We start from the raw sequence: 23736 nt of genomic DNA, 5'->3' as shown, positions 1-23736 counted from the left end.
GCACGGGCTTTTGAGTGACAGTGTGCAAGTTGAAAGGCTTTCTGCAGCGGGGATTGGTCGAGATGGCTGGGTTGTTTATGTAAGCAGGTGATGACCTTCAGCAATTACCTCCGGGTCGGCCAAAAAGCGGCTTCTCGAACCCCCTTTGCGTTTATACTGCAGTCGAACCTCCTCGAGCCTGCTATAGCGGGTTCTGAAACCTCCCCCCATAGGAGGTTTCAGAACCCGACCCGACCCGACCCGATCGGATCGCCTTTTCTGAATTCTGTCTGTTTATACTGAGCTGAAAGCCTGCTCGAAGCGGCTACAGGGGGTTTCAGAACCCCCTTTTTCCTTAGTATAAACGGGGTATATGAGGCAATATAGTGAGGCTTCTTTATCATTTGAAAATACAATGTACGGTAGGGCGATTTTCAGAATGTGTGTACGGCTAGTGTAGGTGAGCTGTTTGGCGGAGCTCTGTGCTCTCCTAGCCTGTGTAATCTAGGTGGAGGACGCAGCTTTGGTCTTTCACTGCGGAGTGCCACTCTAAACGTCTGATGTAGCAAGACTAACATCTTCGCTATTAAAGCGACACGTCTGATGCAGTGAGACTACAAACAGTGGAAGTATCCACTGTTCATAGTCTCACCACATCAGTGAGATTACAAACAGTGGAAGTATCCACTGTTCATAGTCTCACCACATCAGACGCATCGCTTAGCAAAGAAGTAATCTCGCTGCATTTTATCAGACATTTAGCATCAAACAGTAAAGACAATAGCTGCTTCCTCCACCTACATTGTAGATTATAATTTAGAGGCTAGTGCCCTCTGAGTTGAGTACTTTTCTAGTTGCTCATGCAAAGCCATTACACATATAATGTACTCAAGAAATTTGAAACCTACAATCGGAACACTCAAGATTAAAGGGGTTGGGGAGACTTCAGATCAAGACCTGGCATGGTGGAACAGTTGAGTGGATTGTAGTTACACTGTACTAGTAGATTGCATTAGTGTTGGGCCACTGGGGCCTTGGCTGTAAAAAGGGGACTCTGCATCTATATTTCACCAACATATCTACAGCCAGAATGTTTCAATATTGTAACTGCTTTGCACAGGTGGTCAGGATTGACAAAGTTGTCTAGTTTGTAAATGTATGTATACATAAAAGTGTGCATTTACGTCATACAAAAGTACATGTATGATGATATTGTCTCAAAACAGTCAATAGTCTCTGAGGAATACATTTAAACAAGCTACTAAAAACAATTACTTTGCAACATTATAATGCTTTTGCAAAGCGAAATATTTCAAAATTGCTACCCGGTACTACTAGTACTACTGAAGCCATCAATGCAAATTCATTACTGGGATTTTCCAGCTGCTGACAAAAAATGATTAATTTGAACATTAAAATGCTTTTCTACCTAAACACAGAGTACAGTCTAAAGCAGTACTTCTCAACCAGAGGGCCATGAAGGTCTCATACATATAGCCACAGGTGGGCAACACATCAACACTTTACAATGAAACTGACACCCCTCTTAGCACTGCGCGTTAAAAAAAATGAACTTTCACGCATGATGAGACTACGCGCAGTAGTTTTACACTCTTCGCTGGGGATTTGATGATGCCAAAATATTACTGAAAAACCCAATAAACAAGATCAACAGCAAAACAATGATACCATAGATTATGAATGCACACTGGAAAAGCATTACATGTACGTGCATTTCACACGCATTGTCAATAGAGGGTAGGGGTGTTGGTTTCAAAACTACGGCGCAACCGAGTGCGTCAAAATCAAATGACATTAACAACCCACGCGTTTGAAGCAGTTATCTTTGAGCGTGTACCACAAATCACTTTTTTAATGCATGCTAGTGAATTCAGAGTATTTTTTTTACATGTAAGTAAAATTCCAGTCAAATTGTGAGATATTTTAAGTAGAGTGAGAGAAAAAATATTAGGGTGTCGATGTGTTGGACACCCAACTATACAACTTCAAACTAAGCTCAACTTTCAAATGGCCAATGGTCTGAGGTTATTTCCTGCAACTTACCATCAATTGAAAGTCTACGGACACGATAAAAATAGACTCTATACTATAATTAGAACTTGAAAATTTGACTTGCTAGACCATCGAGCATCCACAACCACCGATGATGCGGCGGTAGGTCGATGAGATAACAAACTGAATACTGTACGAGCTGAAATTTTCGCGGTGGTTTTATTTTCGCGAATTTCGCGAATCGCCTTTGAACCGCGAAAATAACAACACGCGAAAATAACAACGCGCAAATAGTTACGCTCAGTTAGACCGTTGCAACCGCGAAATTAACAACACGCGCAAATGTCCTCCAAGTAGCAATTCGCGAAAATATCTGTACGCGAAAATTTCAGCTCGTACAGTAAGTTGGATTGGACACAAATAATGTTTCAATGCAATTGCATGCATGCAATACACCTTCAAAATCTGGTATCCGGAGGAATGTGGATGAGTACATAACCTACAATGGACAATGCAGCAAGTACTCGGAGGAAATCAAGCAGTCAAGCACTGCTTCATCCCATCCCATGTCATGGCCACGATGCATGGCCCACTCGTACTCATACTCACCACCACACCACCACTCCCACCATCCCAACACGTTCGCGTTCGGCACTACCTCGCCTACATACTGTCACTGTACTGCTCGATCAAACAGGCGTCATCGCTTCTTGTTCTAAACGTTAAATCAACACAGCGGTGACGCGTCTCTGGCATTTACCTGTTGACACGCCAAACATTCCACCAGACAGGCGTTTATTCCGTTAGATATATTCACCTACCATGCATTCGAATGGACTTATAAACTACATCTATAAAATACAAATTCATAGGATAGGGGACTTACAAGTTCGTGAAGATCAGATGGACGGTGAGACAGGTGAACAGTCCCTCACACTCACATTCACGTTGACGACGCCATCTCGGAATGGGATCGGATAATGATTGTATACACCCAACATCCGGGTTATTTTCTCACGAATCCGACGCGATTATTTTCTTCAGGACGCGGAAGTAATTCAATGCCATTCCCTGTCAAAGCTGTGCGTCCGTTCGTCGTGTTCGTAAATGGGTTCGCGCAGGGGAGCAGGAGGGTTTGCTTCAGCAAGGAGGCAGAACGGACTTGAACGGCATGGCGAAATTATTATGACGATTTTAATATTTTAATGCGGTGGACTCTGAGTATATAAGCTTCATAACCAGTTTGTTTAGGTATCGGAGCTACTTTTTTTTTCCACTCCAAGATTTTGCTGTTTATTTGTCAGCACCAATTCGTAAAACTACTATCCCTTCACTTTGGTAGTGTTCTACGCGTACACAAAGGAGGCGATATCATTACGGATTATGATCATATATTCTCAGGGTGTGTCCACACTTTCGAAGATATTCTTTTTATATAACCATAGTCATTATCTTGACAATAATGGTAAAAATTGTGGGGATGATAATCATGGCGATGATGACCATGCCTTTAACTGTCAGCGGATAATTGGCTCTAGCCTATACACGTATAGGCATATTCTGTGTCTGTTTAAATCACCGTGACTCATCGCCTGACTTACATATGGCTTAGAATCATACACGCCCACCTGTTCGAAGGCATAACAATCAATAAATTGTCAGAAAGGCGGCTTCCGAAGCCTGGGTCCACCCTCAACGCAATAGCGGGCTATGCTCGCTTCCATGCGAAGAAAGGAAATCACTTACCATGCTGATGGGCGTTCCCTTTTAAAATGAGAGAGTTTGTTGACTTTTTGACTAATAATTAGTTTTAAAGAGCCTTTCATGACAAAATGAGGAGTCATAACAGAAATTGAGAGAGATGTTATATGGCAAATCGTTTTGTTATATGACATAATTGTTGTTGTTGTTGCTGCTGCTGCTGTTATTATCATTATTATTAACACCATCATCATTATTATCATCATCATCATCATTATTATTATCATTATCATTATTATTATTATCATTATTTTGCGTTCGATTCGTGTACCGAATATTGACGCCATACACGTGCGGGTTTCTGTATCTTTTGGCTTATTGCTTATTCTCGTTTTACTTTTCACTACAAGGGTCCCAGATCCGGCGTCAATGAAACGTTCCTCCCGCCTGATTTTCATTCTTTTTTAAGGCATAATTTAACGCAGGGCTCGACATTTATAGCGCTCAGTGTCCGCTTACCCGGGGCATGTAAAATTTCATGTCGGGCAAGTGAGAACTGAAAAAAAAAAAGAGAAAAACTGCTTCAGTTTTATAGTTTCAGTTTGTTTTATTTCTCCACATGTACAAATAAAATCATTATGACAAAATCAGCATTTTTACATCAGGATAATAAACAAGTGTTATAAAAAGAAATATAACTACAATTGTGTATATACATTAGACAGGCATACGGTGTAGAGGGTACCGCTATCGATAAGATGCGCTTGACTGGGATAACTGTCTCTGTATGGGCGATATGGTTTCTTACAATATTCCTTTATTCTTCACTCAATGATGAACCAAACACATACACATACACAACTTGAACTTCCAAGTATTTTCGATTAATTGGCCGCCGATGGAGGACAACACAAGGGAATATAAAGAGACAGAAAAGAACTTCACATGGGCAAAGAAGGGGATACGCGTGAATGGGAAAAATTGAGAGCAGAGAAGTCATTATTACAGTGTTTGAGTCGGAGCTACCCATAGATCCCTACAAGAAAAATAAAACTAGCTTTACCCAAGAATTTGTATCAAAAAATGATCATTCTAAACACTAAACCAATGATTATGATTAATGTGGAGTTCAAATTGATCGGTAAGCAAAATTTCTGTCGAGTAATAGAGAAGATTTTTTTTTTTTTAAAGAATGATTTAAAACACTGTAGAGAAGAACTACTCGTGTGATTAAGATTGTCAGACAATGAGTTCCACACATTAGGTTCTTGGCAGATTTTTGAGCTGGGATAAAAAAAAATAAGGATTTTCTAACAGACAGTCTGTTGCATGACGAGTAATAGGCCTATATGATTTTTTTTTCAACCCGAATCGTAATTTCGATCTCGAAAGTTACATCATCAAATTATTGTGTGTGTATATTACTATATTTGTGTGTGTATGTGTGTGTATTTGTTTATCATTGACAAAGTATACAAGAATAATGTGTTATTGACATGCTTTCAATGTAACCTGATATTATAATGTGAAATAGACTGAAAATGAAACTCACACATTGTACTACAATACAGACATCAATTATTGTCAAATTCATCTTCTACTCGCCTGCCAACATAATTCATCTAATGTGACTGATGTTCATCTATTGATTTACCTCTTACGTAACAATGATGTCGGTGTAAAGCAATACGTGCAACATCAGACTAAGTAAGCGATTGCATGCCTTCATTCTGACTGCATCGAACTACACAAAAACAAGCAACTTTCTTATGACCACGCCAGTAGATGGCGCTCGACTTTTTTTAACGAAATAATATGCCGAAAGTCGTGGAACATTTTTTTTTTTCTTTTAATCAGAGGGTGTTCCAATAATGAAAAAAGAAAGAAACCAACAAATCAAAAATCCACTCCCTCTCCCATTCACTCTCTTACTTTCACAAGCCCACACACAAACACACACACAAACACGCACACACACACACACACACACACACGCACACACACTATTATTGAGCATGGTCATAATAGTGAATTACAAGGTGTATGCCTAACAATAAAAGCATGCAACGTGCAACAATCGTTTGAATCGCTTGGAAATATGTATTTTATTTTACAACAAAATGATGCAGTATCAGAAACAATGGCATAGAAATATACAAACTATTATGTACACCTTCAGGATAAAGCAAGGGCTGCTTCCCTGCCGCATTGCATATTTGTCTGTTCACAAAGGTCAACAGTTGGTCAACAGTTGTCAACAGTTTGGGGGCAAATTATTGTCTCAGGCCCCCATTTTTTTCTCTCTCTTCTTTCTTTAAAACACAACAGTTGTCATACAACCACGGATAAATTTATCATACATTACACAAATTTTTACATAACTATCCTTACAATAATTCATATAACGGTCTCAAAATCGAAGCATTCAACAAACTTCATAAAGTAGTGTAGCAATAAAAAAAATGTGAAAAGTAAAAACAAAAACAAACAAACAACGTGACTGATCGCTTGTTATCACAGTTTTTTCCTCCTCAGCATTTATCTTTTTACAATATCAAACTGTATCTGTAAAAGTAGTTCACACTGACTGAAACATAAGAGATATTATGTTCTTTTTTTTTCAAAACTATACTAATCAGTCAAAGATAGATGAATGTTATCTCAATGAAAGACTATTGTCGGTGCATGTATTCTCGTATCCATATCAAAAACAATGAAAATAGTCTGAGAACACCATAACTAGGTGTCAATATGAAGTATTGACTGAAAGAAACAGAGAGATAATAAGGAAATAGAAAAATTTCGATACGAGGATAGTGGAGAGTGAAGACATACAGATATACTACAGAGGGAGCGAGAGAGGTAGAGAATGATTGACAAAGTTGTTTTTCACCTTTGTTTGATTTCCATACTGCTTGCATGATAGTAAACCTTATCTTCAGCAAACTTACGGAGCTTTGATCTTCAGATTTGGGCAGCCTTTCCTTGAAACATTTCATCACATTATACTCTCAATATAGACACCGCAGATTGCACTAACCTAATAAAGAATTAAAAGAGCTGACGTCGTCTTCACACTCTGACATTCTCTTAAATAAAAAATGAAAAAAAAACTTTTTTACTATTCGGAGGAAAATCAAATTTAGTGCGTGTGTTATTTTGAAAACGGAGGTTTCGCGTTAACCTGTTAATGCTGTAACAGGTTGTACTCTTCTGTACTCTCAAGGTTCAATACTACTTTGTCTGTTTCAACAACACCAAAATATTATATCCTCTCCCCGTCCCTTTTATGTTAATTATTCATGATATTTCTTGTGATTAGAGGTCTTGAAAATGTACAACGACGACAACAACAACAAACTCTCTTTCATCCCATCTATTTATACAACTGCATCATGTGCATGTCTTTTTTTTTCACCCTTTCCCTCATTTTTTCACTTTAATTTCTTAGGTTTTCCTTAATTTTTTTTTTCCTTTCTTGACCAGTTTTGACAATGACGACGAGTTCATTTAAAAGTTTCGTTCTTTCTGCAGGTATTCCAGTAAATCCTTTTTCTGTTCCGCAAAACACGTTTTGCTAACTTTTTTTCCTTGTTCAGTACACGAATAATGAGGAGGGTCCTTGAAAACAAATCAAATCCTGCCTAATATTATGACGGAAATGACTCGCCACATTACGGTCTGGTGACGCGTTCCAGCGTGAGGTCGCTTGGGCCGGCATCGATGAAATTCACTTCCGGTACAGTTCATTTCAACGGAAACTACGTCTATAACTGGTCTCATTTTATACTGCTTGAACGATTGATGTGGTTGTTTCATTGTGACACCTTCCCACCACTCTTCTTAAATTCTCGGATCATCTTTGCCAGCTGATTGAGTCCTTCGTAGAGACCATCCCCGGTCGTCGCGCATGCGCCCTGAATGTGCCACGGGTTTCGTGTCAGGTTGCGCAGGTGCAGCTCATCAATGAGTTTGGTGACACCCGAAGCTCCTAATAATTTGATCAAGGATGATGAGAAAGTGTGGAATGCGTAAGGATATAATTGTTTTCTATATCATCATATCTAAAAGAGAACTTTGACCCAATGTATGTAAGCACTGCAAGGCTGCCGTGATGTAAAGCAGGGAGGTGGGTAAAGCCCTCATAGACATGATGCGTCACAAAATCGGTTGATGTTAACGAATTTAGAATGGGAATAGTATTCATTACCTTCATCCACCTGCAATGAATCAATTCTACCTCATTTGGCTGTTATTTAGATCTGGCCATCGTCCATTTTACTGCACAGTAATATTTTCCCCTAACGCATCATCAGACTCTACATTCCCATTATCATTTACACCACTTATACTGAGTGTGTGCAATAAATTACTATTAAAGATTGGTGAATCCAGACTGAAGAAAAGGAATGTTGTCTCACCTGGGAGATCCTGCTTGTTCGCTAGCACCAAGACTGGAGCCCCCTGTGTCATCTCCTGTGCGTTCACGATGCCAAACAACTCCTCTCTGGCCTCAGCGAAACGTGCGCGGTCTTGACTGTCAACCACGAAGATGACACCTGCAAATAAAGGAGTATATCACTAATTATTTCCTTACTTTAAAACTAATGTGCAAAATCCATAATTGTATCTTGTCCATAAAATTAAAGAATTCTGAGGGAACACTCATTTACTTACAATATCAACTTCTAAACGGAATGTTGCAGGCAGAGTATAATCACATAATGATGTCTACGCTGTGATGGTGATTCGTGTTTTACTACAAATAAAAAAAAAATCACTTGCTGTTTGTGAGAACACGTTATAAATGTCTTCACCAAAGATCTTTTAACATTTAAGATAATACAATATGATCAAATTGGAACAGAGGACGATTTCTCCCACCTTTATGGTGTCTTTCTGAAATATCAAACCTGACGAAACATTACCCCACCCCACACTTTGTAACTATTCGAAAAGTCTGATTACGAATTCATGCATTAATACACACATATTCTTTAGGCGTCTTCATAACCAATATAATCAAATCATATCAAATAAAATCAGCACAGAGAAATGATTAACATACCGTGAGTCCCGTAGTAATAATGCCTCCAAAGAGCCCTGATTTTCTCCTGGCCGCCGACGTCCCACACGGTGAACGAGAGACCAGGGACGGGCGTGACGGTCTCGACGTTGAAGCCAATGGTGGGGATCGTTGTCACGGTCTCGTTCAGCTTGAGCTTATACAGGCATGTTGTTTTACCTGTATCAAAAATAAAAAGAAACCCGATAAAATCCAAACAGTAAGTTGCAGTCAATGTTAATTGCTTCAAGTAGGAGGATGGAGTGGAGAAAGGATGGAAATGTAGTTTGTGTCTTATTTTGTAGTTTACATTAATATGTACGCTGGTGAAGTATCTAATACTTCATGCAGGGGTGAAATGCTACAAGGGTATAAGTTCACCCAACTTCATCTCGCAGAATAAATCACAGCAATGCAAGATACAGTGATTTACATTCCCATATGATACCCATACTCGAATTTCTCGAAGGCTATTGTCTGTTGCCAAAACTGCTGATTTTGAATTTCAAAGAATGTTTTATTCATCAATGACAAAACAAAACAAAACCATTACACTATTTTCACAATGATTTCGATAGCTATTCCTATTAGATAGATTCAACACATCATCGGTCATTAGAAAATGCTTTAAAATTAGGGGCAAGAATAAGAACACAGATTCTTTCAGAACAGATAGGATGGCATTCATGAAATGTCATATTTCTCTGCGCCAATCAAAAAACAAAAAACAAAAAACCATTGTCTACTCCAAAATATTGCAACAGAATAATACGACTTGTCGATCTAGATTTCTAGCTATAAAAGAATATTCGTCATAATAGTAATGTAAAAAGATCGATACAATTCAAAACCAACCAAGGATCTTGTATGGAAGACAAAAATCGTAATCTGTGCACCCCTTTGAGTTTTTTTTTTCTTCTTTTTTAAGCAAACAAGGTTGACAATAGTTGAAAACGAACAGAGAAGCATAACAAATTGAAACATCCAACTTTTAATCTGTCTAGCTTCAGAATAATATAAAAAAAGGTGATCGAGTTCTAAAACAACCAACAGATACAAACAGACAAAAGACATCGCAGACATACCTGCTGCATCAAGTCCAAGCATCAAGACTCTAGACGGACTGCCTTCCGACCATTCCCGAAATAGAGTCGTCATCTTCGAAATCAGGAGACCCATTTTTTTTTTTTTTGTCCGGTGTGTTGCTCCAAAAGTAATGCAAGAATGCAAAGAAAACGTTGAATGATGTTATCCCTATAAAAATCAAGCTCCGCCGGTTTAGTTATCTTAGCAATCGCTTTTTACAGAGGGCGTTACGATAGTAATCTTTAGGAGTGTATTTTCCTGAACCAAACGAACCTCGGGAAATGAATGATAAACGCTGCGGACCGTTCTATTTATTGAGCTGCTGCCCGCGCTAAAATTTGATGATGCGAATTGTGCCACGTGTAAGCGGACACCCAGGACACCTTCCGATATTCATTCTGTATTATAGGTCTGCTTTATACAATACCGCTCGAGTATGTTAGAGTACCCGGATGAGAGATCATGCCATTTTACTATACTGAGTAGGCCTACGTGGCTAAAGAAGCAAAGAAAATGCTAATTTCAATGTGTGTATATAGAAAGCACAAAACAAATCTTATCAAACGTGGCGGTAATGATGCATTAAAAATTGTATTTTCTCACGTTCTATCTTAACATCAGCCAAAAACGTTGTCACGCTCAGTAGGGGCTGATAAGTAATTGATAGGGCCTATCAATCAGTTATTATCAATCACCAAGGAATTATTAGGTAAACTGGTATCAAGAAAGAAGCAGTGAGATTGGTATACACCTGTAATCAAAATGAAACATGGCTGCACAGTGTTACTATACTTCAGAGCTCAGATATACCACTTGGTTTTGAGAGCATGACGTGCGCAATGGCAATTGCCATGAAAGTGATTTGACGAAGAAATTGGAAAATGTTTCCGTCCCAAAGTTTACATGAAATGGGTAATATACGCCAGAGTCAGACACTCCAACTGATCTTGCTTTTGGCGGGACACATCTCCCACTTTGAGGTCCGATTTCGCAAAATCTTTAAATTTCTCCCGCTCTAGCTGCATGTTTTCTCCCTCAAAATCAAGCTTTCTCTCGCTCAACTTTATCAATTGCCGCACATTATGTTTAAACGTTGTAATAATAACAATAACTAACACGAACATAGCGCTTAATACAGGTGTTTTGATTAATAAATTATTACGAGACAAAGAAATTAAATCAAAATACACGATATAATTACTACCAATAACTCTATAATCATATCATATAATAAAAAAAAAATACGATTAATTATCAACGCTCAGTTAGCCCGAGAGCATATCCAACCCTAGAATGTATAAATGAATTATCTTAAAACATATATAAATTAATGGCAAGGCGAGTGGTGAGTTTGACAGGAGTTTGACACTCTGGTTCGCTCCCTGTCACTATTGTTGCTTGTTGCCCTGTCGTCCTGTCAAGCGTACAAACCATAACAATCCCAGCCGAAAAATAAACATAGTCTTTAATGCTCATACGCTTAAAGTGCAATCGGGAATAATCTGTGAATGGAAGGAGAGCTTTATCAACAAGAAATTAGGGCTATCGTTAACTTTTCAACCTGGAGATTGGTGATTTGCTGTTCAGAAATTTGAAGACAAACTGTTAAGTTTCCGCGTGCCCCACGTCCACCATAAGGATAAACACTGGGTCTTATACAAGACTACAGATGAAGGCAAAGATTGCGACAGTGCGAGCAAGGTACTGTTACCGTAGGTGTTCCACGTCATGGGGTTTGACGAATAGCTCTGCTCGCGGTATTGTTAGTGTGCCATTGTTATGCTGATTGCGTTCGACTGCGTGCGTTCACATCCCAGATGTAATGAGTCAATTATCCATTTCATCGCAAGCCTGATCGTGTCATTTATGATGGTATAATCGAGATTTTCGCATCTCCCAACACCTCCCCCCCCCTTTTTTTTTTTTAGGGAAGGGGGGGGGGGGGGGAGTGGCGTGAAACGTGAATCACAGAGGAGGGTGTCAGAGTACTCTAACAGCAGTGCTAAATCAGGAAACCAAATCGGTAGATGTTTCAACACACACAAAAAAAGGAGAAGAATTTGATGTAAAATATTTTATGAAATTATGAATAGCCAAATTTTAGGAATTTTCCAGTTTTACAAGACATGCAGTAATATTGTATGTTATGTCTCCTCAGAGCTCCTTTTATTTTGATTGGTCTGTAAGAACAGTTTATATGACTAATGAAGAGATTGATCACAAAATGGGCTAAGCGCCATTTTTGACATTATTCAAGAATAAGTCCATTATCAGATATAAAGCAAAATAAAACATGTCCAGTGATGCATCACCTGTAAAACAAATAGGAAATATTCTTAAAATTATGATTGAAAATATCCCATACTTTCTTATTATTTTCTATGTTTCTAGCAGATTTCATATACAACTGAATATAGGCGTAAATAATATCTCAACTTGATTAGAATCAAGTTAACTCGTTTTGCAATCAAACTATAATATATATACAAATACATACAGATATGTATTGCATGTGTGCGTGTGTGATAAAAGATTATATAGTATATATATATATAGACCTATATATATATATATATATATATATATATATATATATATATATGTATATATATATATATATATATATATATATATATATATATATATATATATATATATGTATATATATATATATATATATATATATATATATATATATATATAGATATATATATATAATGATATCATTACATCTTTCTTCTCTGCTCTCCGAACTCAAAATTATTATGCTAACCATTATAAATGTGCAATGAATCTGTGGTATGAATCTGTGCTTCTCCACCATAACAAAGAAAAAAAAAACTAGGTGGTTAATTATGTCCCACAATTAGAAATGATTTAAGCTTGTATGCCAATGATTGAGATCAATAAAACATATAAATAAAAAAAGACTAGGTCGATCAGGTGGAGAAGGAGGAGAATTTTCAAGTGCTCCATATTGCATGGGATCATTGCTGTCTTGAGAATCGTTGATTCATTTTTCTTGGGGGAGGGGCGGAGGGGGAGGAAAATTCTATCAAATACCAAACTGTATGTACCCCCTTGTATAACAAATCTGTACATCAATATTCCCCTATGAACAAAAGAGAGTATAATTGGACGTTAAAATTCCAGAAAGGGAAGTCCCGTTTTTAGCCTACACGCGTGATGATAGGTAAGGAGGATTTCCATGTTGGAAAAAAAAAAAGAGTAAACGAGAGATAACAATAACTCTGGTGAGCCCTGAAAGACGAGTGACGTGGCTCTTGGATTGACCTTTATCATAATATCGCAGCGTCACTGGAAAGTGTGGCGCTTTCAGTTGAGCTAATGCAAGCAAGAAAGAGAGTATTACAGAAACAAACAACCAGCCAACCCAACAAACAAACAAACAAACAAACAACAAACAAACAAACAAACAAACAAACAAGACCCTGTAGAAACAGATGCAAATGCAATCAACGCACAACTATTCAATATTGTTTTGACCCATATGTTGTTGTTGCTGTTGCTATTTTTATTGTATTCACCTCATCAAAATGGGCTTTCAAGTACAGGCAAGTTCTCTATTCTCTCTTGTAATTCCAATGGATTGTGTGGCCAGCATCTTTGCAAGCTTGTCTTTCACGTGAGCCTCTCTCTTTCAATAATTTCAATGATTTCGTTCCAATAGTTTATTATGTTATGCACTTGCCTATTTTTCTTTTCCGCTTTTAAATATTTATGTTGTTGTGTTATGATACATTGACTTTTTGTGATTATTGTATTTGAAAGAATCCTGATATTCATAAACTTTGAATTTAATAAAATTGAAATATCGATTTTTTTTTTTCTGGATTAAATTATTTCAGCATTTTTTTCCTTTTTTTAATATATTTTTTTTTTGTAATTTCGGTCATGCATGTATTTTGTTTTACATCATCAAATTTTCAAAGCTTCACATCGAGAGTTGACAGGCTTAGTGTTATAATTATCTGTGCAGAGGGTGAATCAAATGAAATTAGTATCGCATCCTTTTTGATAATTCGATTTCATTTTATTTCATTTCATTTCATTTATTTCATTCTCATTTTCTTCCAACAAAATATAACGCAAAGTGAATAAGGAATTCTATGTATCATAAGCATAATACGATATACATTACGAAAAATAAACGATAGTCAACAAACTTATAAAGATATGCATACATACCGGAAAATACTAAGTTATATCGAGAGGGGAAAAGACAACTGAGAGGTCCACTAAAAAGCAATGCTTGTATATAGATTGTGGACCACTCAAGAGTTTCTTTAAAAATACTTACTGCAATTACAAATACATAACACAAAAGTAAATGAGACAAATACATAACACAAAAGTAATTGAGGCATTATTATTATTTAGCGTATTATATATTTAAAGTTCATGTGAGAATCTTGGATAGATATAGAAACAAAAACTTTTGCCGAAAATAGATACGGCCTTCATGTATTTCGTTAGGAATGTATACTAGTACTACGGAACATGTTTCGCAAGAGCGTGAGCGATCTGAGGTTGCGCTATACATCCGGGCTCGGATTTGTCGGGTTGGGCAGTACTACAGTAGCCGTCATCCTTGTGATAACTTGTCACAGCAATGATAGTGATGGCATACACGAGGCACGATACGAGTCATCAGACCTTACACGCTGACTATAATGACACGTAAACAATCAAGTCATCGACTGTACAGGCACTATCATTAAAAGTTGGAAGGTATATAGCGCATTCGTTCACTACGAGTTGCACTACAAAAGCGAGAAATACTACAATAGTCCTATAACAGATTTTCATTTCGTCGGATACCGTTCTCTTGTGATTTCAAGAGTGGATTGTCGTTCTGTTTGGAGAGTGCTTAAAAAGCTTTAATACCTTTCCCGAACGGATTTACATCGGTGGATAACATGGGTCAGTGTCTCTGTCGGAAATGGTTTCAGCGCAGGCCGCCCAGACTTCTTATGCTGGGACTTGACGGAACAGGTAATTTTTCAGCAGGTCAAAAGCCAGTCGGTCACATAATTATGTGTGATGGTCAGGCCATCATCATCTCAGTTATGTTTCAGGTTTTGTTTTTGTTTTTTTTACTAGATATAGGTATCAGAGCCAGTAACAATTTGAGCCGGGAACCAACTGTCGGGTTTAGGCCTATGACAGGGACAGGGAGGTGAGTTTTCGTCTCACCTCCCTGATGGGGACGAATAAAACCATTAGGCCTACTATAAATGGATTTCTAATGCCCCCATATATTATGAATGTAAACTTGTTTCACAATAATGGCAGATCGTTTGACTACTCGTACATGCACTAACAATGAAGAATTTTGTATTTCTATTCTCCAGGAAAAACTGCTTGTTTATACAGGTTAAAGCTGAACAAAACCGTGCAGACCATCCCTACAATCGGATTTAATGTGGAGACAATCGCAACTAATCGTGGTCAATCGTTCGACATCTGGGATGTCGGATTTGGAGACAAGTTGCGACAGCTGTGGCATCATTACTACTACAACACGGCTGGTACAAAATACCTTTCTATTCCTGTTCCATGATAATAAGACGCTTAAAGAATCTTTCCTTCATTTCAAATAATTAGTTAAAAGACGAGAAACAGCAAGGATAATGACAAACGAGCATTTTGGCATATCCGAAAATGGTATATCGAATATAAAATTGAAGGTCCCATCAATGTAGCACCGTTTTCTTTTTCTCTCTTATTCCCCTTCAACCCCCTCTCCCTCTCTCTTCCGCTCTCTCCCTCCCCCCCCCCTCTCTCTCTGTCGTTTACATACACATCCATTATACTGCTGAGCATTTTAGACCAGTTCGTCATTCCACTTTGCGAATGAGTAGAAAAAGGTTTTTTGTACCAACAGCCATGTTGGTTTGTTAGGAAGCATCTGTGGTGTAATGATTATTCGTGATTGTAATCCTTGTGCTTGCCAGCAGCTTGCTAACACATCTACCTCACAGTATAAGCCCGGTATCTGACAATATTAATAGAAAAAAGTTTCTTAAATACATCGAGTGTAATACAATGAAATGTATTCTCTCTCAAGTGATATTGACAAACCATTCTTGTCACCTGCTATGCGCAAATTCATTATATTTTAACATGAATTATTTGTTCAAACAACGTCTACTTGTGCAGAGTGCGTTAAAACGCCGGGCAATGTATCGTGTCGCTTTGAAAAAGAATGAAGCGTCCAACCAGCTGAGAAAAAAAAAATTAGGCCATTTGTACCCATGTACACATGAACTACAAGAATTGCAAACTGATATGTCTATATGTACCTGCTGTTTCTATGTGTATACATTACACATGAGTGACAATGATAATCAGAATCTGCAATACGGGTATGATCACTATCAATTTAAAATGTGCTGTTGCACATGGCTCTCCACTCTCAGTGATTCTTATTTCTTTTGTGTATTTTTTTATATTACTTATTAATCAAAATCTGTCCTATTGTGTAATACATACAAGACAGCTGTATGTCTTTGTATGCACATCATGCACTAACTATAAACAATGAATATCTTCATAGGTATCATATACGTGGTGGATAGCGCGGACAAGGAACGTTTTGCCGAAGCCAGAGAATTACTGTTCTCAATTTTGCAGGCCCCCGAGCTGCCACACGGGACCCCCATCCTTGTGTTAGCGAACAAACAAGATCTAGAAGGTAAATTTTTTTTTTTTCGATTGATTGATTGATTTAGTGACTGGAGAGGTTTGTAATCACAACCAGAAGCCAAATCTTGTACTAGATCCTCTTTGCATCCATCGTCCATTAGGCAGAAAATAACTTTAGAATATGGCATAAGTGAAGAATAAAGTGTTTCAATGTAAGAGAGGTTGTTTTTTTTTTTTTTTTAAGTAAATTAGTGCAAATCAAGTAAAATGGGGTTTGCATCCTGATATCCCATTTCCAGACAGTATGAAATATATTTCAGAGAGGCTCGCTGGCTACATCATCATGACCACAATATCGAATAGTATTTCATTATTTACGTTCTTCTTTGCAACTTAATGAGCATTTTCAGGGTTAAAGGAGAATCGAAACCCAAATATGTATCGGATGTGAATTGAGGGACTGCAGCATTATTAGTAGAATACATCAGTGAAAGTTTGAGGAAAACCGGACTAGGCCTATTGGTTAAAAAGTTCTACATTTTTGTGCTGCCATCACTGGATGATGGCACATTTTGTAACATCATGTATGGAAAACAATATGAAGAAAATATGAAGCAAATTCAATTGATTATCATTTTTGTTTACAAAAATGAAATATATCATAAGGGAAGAGCACTCGACTTGCCTCTTTCAGAGAGTAGGAGGAATAATATTACCCTTAACATAATTATGTCAGTAACATATAGAGGGAATGTGTAGGCTTACTTGCCATAAAAAAAAAACAATGATAACAATAATAATGATATTAGTTGATATTTTTAGAGCGCCTTTTCCCCTGGATATAAAGCGCTATGAGATGTCATCCCTGACCGCAATAGGAGATAAAATATACACAAATTACCAGGCTGTGACAGTACAAGTCCAGTGCATAGGAAGAAAAAAGAATGAAATCTCGTGGAATTCTCTTTATATTTTCGTTACTTCGTTTTCTATAGATACGTGACGTCACGAATTGTATAGCAGTCCTCTTATTCAGTGATATTTGCACCGAAACTTTAAACATTCATAGTCTTTCAACGGATTGTCCGACTTTCCTCAAACTTCGCTGATGTGTTCTGCCAAAATAGCTGCATTCACTTTCTCCGCTTTTATATTTGTATTTCATTTCCTTTTCTTACTAAAAATCTCGCTGTAGTTTGAATCCATCACCGTATTAAAGTATTTTAAAGCTGTCCATCTTTATTAGACTGGAAGACGTCTTAGAAAAGAGGATCGCCACTCATCGCTTTCATTTTTCATCACCCAAGTTGGAGTAAAGTTAATTGACATGGTATTTGATATTTTTCATTATACAGCTAGGGCAGTTCCTATCAAAAATGTATGATGGCTACTTTTTAAATTGAAGTTTGTTTTCATTGCTATGAATACATTACATTCACGTCAGCATAACATTTGCATTTTGCTCTATCGTCTTGACCACTAGGCTCTTCTCACTTAACCAAACTCACCGACGAACTGCAATTGCATAAACTGGTCGCAAATCCATGGCACATCCAAGGCGCATGCGCAAGGACAGGTGATGGTCTCTACGAAGGACTCGATGAACTGTCACGGATGATCCGTGAGTTCAAGAGGAGGCGTTGAATGTCGGGGAGTCACTGCCCGGATCATAGGGATTAAGGTAGCAACAAGAAGACTCTATTCTGGATGAACTTAACTTCGAGAGAATCGGCGGTATTTGAAAGGAGATACATGTAGATATAAACAGGCAAGAGACTACAAACAGAGACATCTGAGCCCTGTTTTATCAAAAGATATAATCGATTATAAATTTCCTTACCACACAGGCTGCCATAGACTTACAATCGAAATCAACTGTATAATCAATTATAACTCTTCATAAAACAGGGCCCGGGCCTGTATGATGGTCGACGTGTGCATCATCCACTCACGAGCTATAATATGTGTGTGTGTCCCAATTTAACGGCTGGTGTTGTTAACATAATGGCTGTATCGAGACAGAATAAACGAATGCAAACTTTACCTCTTTAAATCATCAATGAGAGTGTGTAAAACTTTGCACGAAAATTTCTACAGGAGTTGTTGCTTTAGCTAAGAAAAAAATATGGAACAATCTCACCACAGTGCACTACCGTTATGACGAACACGATTAGAACGAAATTCCGGTTACAACGAAATAAATATCCAGCTCTCAAAACTATCGGATCTATGTTTTGTTTGTGTTTTTTTTTTTTACCCCGTATTGTTTATTCGTTCGGTTATTACGAAATTTAGATGCAACGAAAGAAACCGCCGGTCCCGAGGACTTCGTTATAACGGGAGTCTACTTATATATACCCCCCCCCCCCGTCCCTCCCTTACCCCTATGAGTAACTAACTGTTTCTAATAATACAGTTTTTGCCCTTAAACAAACAAAAAAATAAAGCAAAAACTTAGAGTGATGACACCAATTTGCTCAGTCCATTTTTTGTTGTATATTGTACAGGGGTATCGGACTCTAAGACATTCGAAGCAAGTTTTTATTTATAACAATGAATACGCCAACAAGTCATTAACATGAAACAGAGAAACATAAAAAATACACAGTTATATATGCATACCGACACTTAATACATGTAATATATGCAATTGTATGTGATGCATACATTGCGTTCACTCGTATAGAAACATGCAGCAACCATAAACATGTTACATCTTTATTCATACACACTTACATATTACTTTACTTTGTTTATATATGCAAATGTCATATTGTATACTTCCGTCGGAAATGAAATAAAATGAAATGAAATGAATTATACATTTATTATCAAAAGCTATCATGATCATGATTTCAACATCTAGGATATAACCATAATCTTTGGCAATTAAGTCAATTTTCTGCTAAAATCAGCATATATTACACAATAGATAATTTTATGTCCTCAGGACTCCGTTATAACTGAACTTTAAATCATTTTAATCAGATTGTTACATTGATTTCAAATAAGAAGAATCAAACCATATACACATCGCAGCCTCACTGGAAAGTGTGTCACTTTGAGTTGAGCTGATGCAAGCAAGAAAGAGAGTATAAAAACAAACATACAAACACTCACACAGCGATTTCGTCCAAATAATCTGATATAAGTTATGCACTTGCCTATTGTTCTTTTCCGCTTTAAAATGTATGTTTCTGTGTTATGCTACATGGACTTTTTGTGATTAATGTATTTGAAAGAATCTTGATATTTAAAACAAATTGAATTGAATTGAATTGAAATATCGACTTTTTTTTCTGGATTAAATTTTTTTAGCATTTTTTTGGGGACTTTTTTCTTTTGTAATTTCGGTCACGCATTTTGTTTTACATCATGAAATTTTCAAAGTTTCGTCTCGAGAGCTCTGAGAAGCTTGGTGTTAGATCTGTGCAGAGGGTGAATCAAATGAAATAAGTAGTCTTGCAGTCTATGTAATAATCAATTACCACTTAGCGTATTGTATTATTTAAAGTTCATGAGAGAATCTTGGATAGATATAAAACAAAAACTTTTACAGAAAATAGATAGGGCCCACATGTATTTCTTGAGGGATTTATAGGACTACTACGGGACGTGTTTCGCAAGGGTGTTAGCGATCAGAGGTTGCTGTACATCCGGGCTAGGCTTTGTCCGGTTTGGCAGTGCTATGACGATACCCTTCATTCTTGTGGTTACTTGTTACAGTATGATAATTATGATGCTGATGGCATACGCGAGGCACAATACGAGTCATCAGAACTTAACACACAGACTATTGCACTTATACAAACAAGACATCGACTGTAGTGACATGCACTGCTCTCGTTAAGAATTGGAAGGTATCGCGACAAACGGAACTCTTCGACTTCGTTCGGCACGAATTGCACTACAAAAACGAGAAATACTGCAATAGTCCTATAACAGATTTTCATTTTGTCGGATACCGTTCTCTTGTGATTTCAAGAGTGGATTGTCGTTCTGTTTGTAGAGTGCTTAAAAAGCTTTTCCCTCGGAGATTTATACCTTATAGATAAAGAATACCTTTCCCGAACGGATTTACATCGGTGGATAACATGGGTCAGTGTCTCTGTCGGAAATGGTTTCAGCGCAGGCCGCCCAGAATTCTTATGATGGGACTTGACGGAGCAGGTATTTTTTCAGTACGTCAAAAGCCAGTCGGTCACATAATTATGTGTGATGGTCAGGCCATTATCATCTCATTTCAGGATTTTTACTAGAAAAGTTCGTTTCAGATCCAGTAACCATTTGAGCCGGGAAATAGAAAAAATAATGGGGAGGCACAAACAGCGGGAACCAACTGTCGGGTATAGGCCTATGACAGGGACAGGGAGGCAAGTTTTCGTCTCACCTCCCTGATGGGGACGAATAAAACTATAAGGCCTACTAAAAATAGATTTGAATACCCCCATATATTATGAATGTAAACTTGTTTCACAATAATGGCAGATCATTTGACTACTCGTACATGCACTGACAATGAAGAATTTTGTATTTCTATTCTCCAGGAAAAACTACTTGTTTTTACAGGTTAAAGCTGAGCGACACCTTGCAAACCATCCCCACGATCGGATTAGCTGTGGAAATGGTCGAAATTAATCGTGGTCAATCGTTCAACATCTTGGTTGTCGGATCTGGGGACAAGTTGCGACGGCTGTGGCGTCATTACTGCTACAACACGGCTGGTACACAATACCTTTCTATTCCTGTTCCATGATAATAAGACACTTGCAGAATCTTTCATCTTTCAGCCATAGATTATGGTTTGTAACTTCACTTATAGGAAGCATCTGTGGTGTAATGATTATTCGTGATTATCTGATTGTAATCCTTGTGATTGCCAGCACATCTACCTGACAGTATAAGCCTGACAATATCAATAGAAAAAAAATTCTTATAATACATTGAGTGTAATACAATGAAATGTATGCTCCCTCAAGTGATATTGACAAACCATTATACTTGTCACCTGCTCTGCGCAAGTTCATTATTTTTTAACATGAATTCTTGTTCAAACAAAATAATGATCGAAATTGTGCAAAGTGCGTTGTTAAACGCCGAGCAATAATGTATCATGTCGCTTTGAAAACGAATGAAGCGCCCAACCAGCTGGAAAAAACAAATAGGCCATTTGTACCCATGTACACATGAACTACACAAAAATTGCAAACTGATATGTCTATGTATGTACCTGCTGTTAAAGTATGTACATTACACGCGAGTGACAATGATAATCAGAATCTGCAATACGGGTATGATCACTATCAATTTAAAATGTGCTGTTGCACATGGCTCTCCACTCTCAGTGATCCTTATTTCTTTAGTGTATTTTTTTTATATTACTTATTAATTAAAATCTGTCCTATTGTGTAATACATACAAGACAGCTGTATGTCTCTGTATGCACATCATGCACTAACTACAAACAATGACTATCTTCATAGGTATCATATACGTGGTGGATAGCACGGACAAGGAACGTTTTGCCGAAGCCAGAGAATTACTGTTCTCAATTTTGCAGACCCCTGAGCTGCCACACGGGACCCCCATCCTTGTGTTAGCGAACAAACAAGATCTAGAAGGTAAAAATTATTTTTTTTTTTCGATTGATAGATTGATTTAGTGACTGAAGAGGTTAGTAATCACAACCAGAAGCCAAATCTTGTACTAAACATCCTCTTGCATTCATCGTCCATCAGGCCGAAAATAACTTAATAAATAATAAAATAAGAATAAAGTGTTTCAATGTAAGAGAGGGGTTTTTTTTAAAGTAAATTAGTGCAAATCAAGTAAAATGGGGTTTACATCCTGATATCCCATTTCCAGACAGTATGAAATAATATATTTCAGAGAGGCTCGCTGGCTACATCATCATGACCACAATATCGAATAGTATTTCATTATTTACGTTCTTCTTTGCAACTTAATGAGCATTTTCAGGGTTAAAGGAGAATCGAAACCCAAACATGTATCGGATGTGAATTGAGGGACTGCAGCATTATTAGTAGAACACATCAGTGAAAGTTTGAGGAAAACCGGACTAGGCCTATTCGTTAAAAAGTTCTACATTTTTGTGCTGCCATCACTGGATGATGGCACATTTTGTAACATCATGTATGGAAAACAATATGAAGAAAATATGAAGCAAATTTAATTGATTATCATTTTTGTTTTACAAAAATGAAATATATCATAAGGGAAGAACACTCGACTTGCCTCTTTCAGAGAGTAGGAGGAATAATATTACCCTTAACATAATTATGTCAGTAACATATCGAGGGAATGTGTAGGCTTACTTGCCATAAAAAAATAATAATAATGATAACAATAATAATGATATTATAGTTGATATTTTTAGAGCGCCTTTTCCCCTGGATATAAAGCGCTATGAGATGTCATCCCTGATCGCAATAGGAGATAAAATATATACAAATTACCAGGCAGTGACAGGACAAGTCCAGTGCATATATAGGAAGAAAAAAGAATGAAATCTCGTGGAATTCTCTTTATATTTTCGTTACTTCGTTTTCTATAGATACGTGACGTCACGAATTGTATAGCAGTCTTCTTATTCAGTGATATTTGCACCGAAACTTTAAACATTCATAGTTTTTCAACGGATAGTCCGACTTTCCTCAAACTTCGCTGATGTGTTCTGCCAAAAGTGCTGCATTCACTTTCTCCACTTTTATATTTGTATTTCATTTCCTTTTCTTACTAAAAATCTCGCTGTAGTTTGAATCCATCACCGTATTAAAGTATTTTAAATCTGTCCATCTTTATTAGACTGGAAGACGTCTTAGAAAAGAGGATCGCCACTCATCGCTTTCATTTTTCATCACCCAAGTTGGAGTAAAGTTAATAGACATAGTATTTGATATTTTTCATTATACAGCTCGGGCAGTTCCTATCAAAAATGTATGATGGCTACTTTTTAAACTGAAGTTTGTTTTCATTGCTATGAATACATTACATTCACGTCAGCATAACATTTGCATTTTGCTCTATCGTCTTGACCACTAGGCTCTTCTCACTTAACCAAACTCACCGACGAACTGCAATTGCATAAACTGGTCGCAAATCCATGGCACATCCAAGGCGCATGCGCAAGGACAGGTGATGGTCTCTACGAAGGACTCGATGAACTGTCACGGATGATCCGTGAGTTCAAGAGGAGGCGTTGA

At 37.4% G+C, this 23736-nt stretch overlaps 4 protein-coding genes across 4 annotated transcripts in view; 2 read left to right on the top strand and 2 right to left on the bottom strand.

Annotated features, from left to right (window-relative positions):
* Positions 1-2973, bottom strand: part of LOC140234956 (serine/threonine-protein kinase PAK 4-like) — a 38512-nt gene extending 35539 nt beyond the window's left edge. The window contains exon 1 of the mRNA XM_072314996.1: positions 2879-2973. The gene's annotated coding sequence lies outside the window, so the exon portion shown is untranslated. The remainder of the gene's footprint in view (positions 1-2878) is intronic.
* Positions 2974-5788: 2815 nt separating this feature from the next.
* LOC140234949 (uncharacterized) lies at positions 5789-10227 on the bottom strand. Its single transcript, XM_072314988.1, has 4 exons — positions 9844-10227; positions 8762-8938; positions 8115-8252; positions 5789-7684 (listed from the first exon to the last, which is right to left on the bottom strand). Exons 1-4 carry the CDS (start codon positions 9935-9937, stop codon positions 7509-7511), a joined length of 585 nt encoding a protein of 194 aa, XP_072171089.1. The 5' UTR covers positions 9938-10227; the 3' UTR covers positions 5789-7508.
* Positions 10228-14772: 4545 nt separating this feature from the next.
* LOC140246149 (uncharacterized) lies at positions 14773-18157 on the top strand. Its single transcript, XM_072325621.1, has 4 exons — positions 14773-14860; positions 15220-15396; positions 16425-16562; positions 17997-18157. Exons 1-4 carry the CDS (start codon positions 14785-14787, stop codon positions 18155-18157), a joined length of 552 nt encoding a protein of 183 aa, XP_072181722.1. The 5' UTR covers positions 14773-14784.
* A 2450-nt stretch (positions 18158-20607) lies between these two features.
* On the top strand, positions 20608-23736 carry LOC140246042 (uncharacterized). Its single transcript, XM_072325524.1, has 4 exons — positions 20608-20683; positions 21061-21237; positions 21997-22134; positions 23576-23736. The coding sequence occupies exons 1-4, from the start codon at positions 20608-20610 to the stop codon at positions 23734-23736; spliced, it is 552 nt and encodes a 183-aa protein (XP_072181625.1).

Source organism: Diadema setosum, chromosome 1 (genome assembly GCF_964275005.1).
Source record: "Diadema setosum chromosome 1, eeDiaSeto1, whole genome shotgun sequence".
NCBI classification, from domain to species: Eukaryota; Metazoa; Echinodermata; class Echinoidea; order Diadematoida; family Diadematidae; genus Diadema; species Diadema setosum.
The sequence above is the reverse complement of the archived record's forward strand: the minus strand, read 5'-3'. Positions and strand labels throughout refer to the sequence as shown.

What these genes read in the sequence shown, in the direction of transcription:
- LOC140246149 (XM_072325621.1), top strand. Translation starts at nt 14,785, where the DNA reads ATGGGTCAGTGTCTCTGTCGGAAATGGTTTCAGCGCAGGCCGCCCAGA. An exon ending in GCTGGGACTTGACGGAACAG is followed by an intron (nt 14,861 to 15,219) that starts GTAATTTTTCAG and finishes TCTATTCTCCAG; the next exon opens with GAAAAACTGCTTGTTTATAC. An exon ending in TTACTACTACAACACGGCTG is followed by an intron (nt 15,397 to 16,424) that starts GTACAAAATACC and finishes ATATCTTCATAG; the next exon opens with GTATCATATACGTGGTGGAT.
- LOC140246042 (XM_072325524.1), top strand. Translation starts at nt 20,608, where the DNA reads ATGGGTCAGTGTCTCTGTCGGAAATGGTTTCAGCGCAGGCCGCCCAGA. An exon ending in GATGGGACTTGACGGAGCAG is followed by an intron (nt 20,684 to 21,060) that starts GTATTTTTTCAG and finishes TCTATTCTCCAG; the next exon opens with GAAAAACTACTTGTTTTTAC. An exon ending in GAACAAACAAGATCTAGAAG is followed by an intron (nt 22,135 to 23,575) that starts GTAAAAATTATT and finishes CTTGACCACTAG; the next exon opens with GCTCTTCTCACTTAACCAAA.
- LOC140234949 (XM_072314988.1), bottom strand. Translation starts at nt 9,937, where the DNA reads ATGGGTCTCCTGATTTCGAAGATGACGACTCTATTTCGGGAATGGTCG. An exon ending in GCTTGGACTTGATGCAGCAG is followed by an intron (nt 8,939 to 9,843) that starts GTATGTCTGCGA and finishes TTTTTGATACAG; the next exon opens with GTAAAACAACATGCCTGTAT. An exon ending in GAACAAGCAGGATCTCCCAG is followed by an intron (nt 7,685 to 8,114) that starts GTGAGACAACAT and finishes TCAAATTATTAG; the next exon opens with GAGCTTCGGGTGTCACCAAA.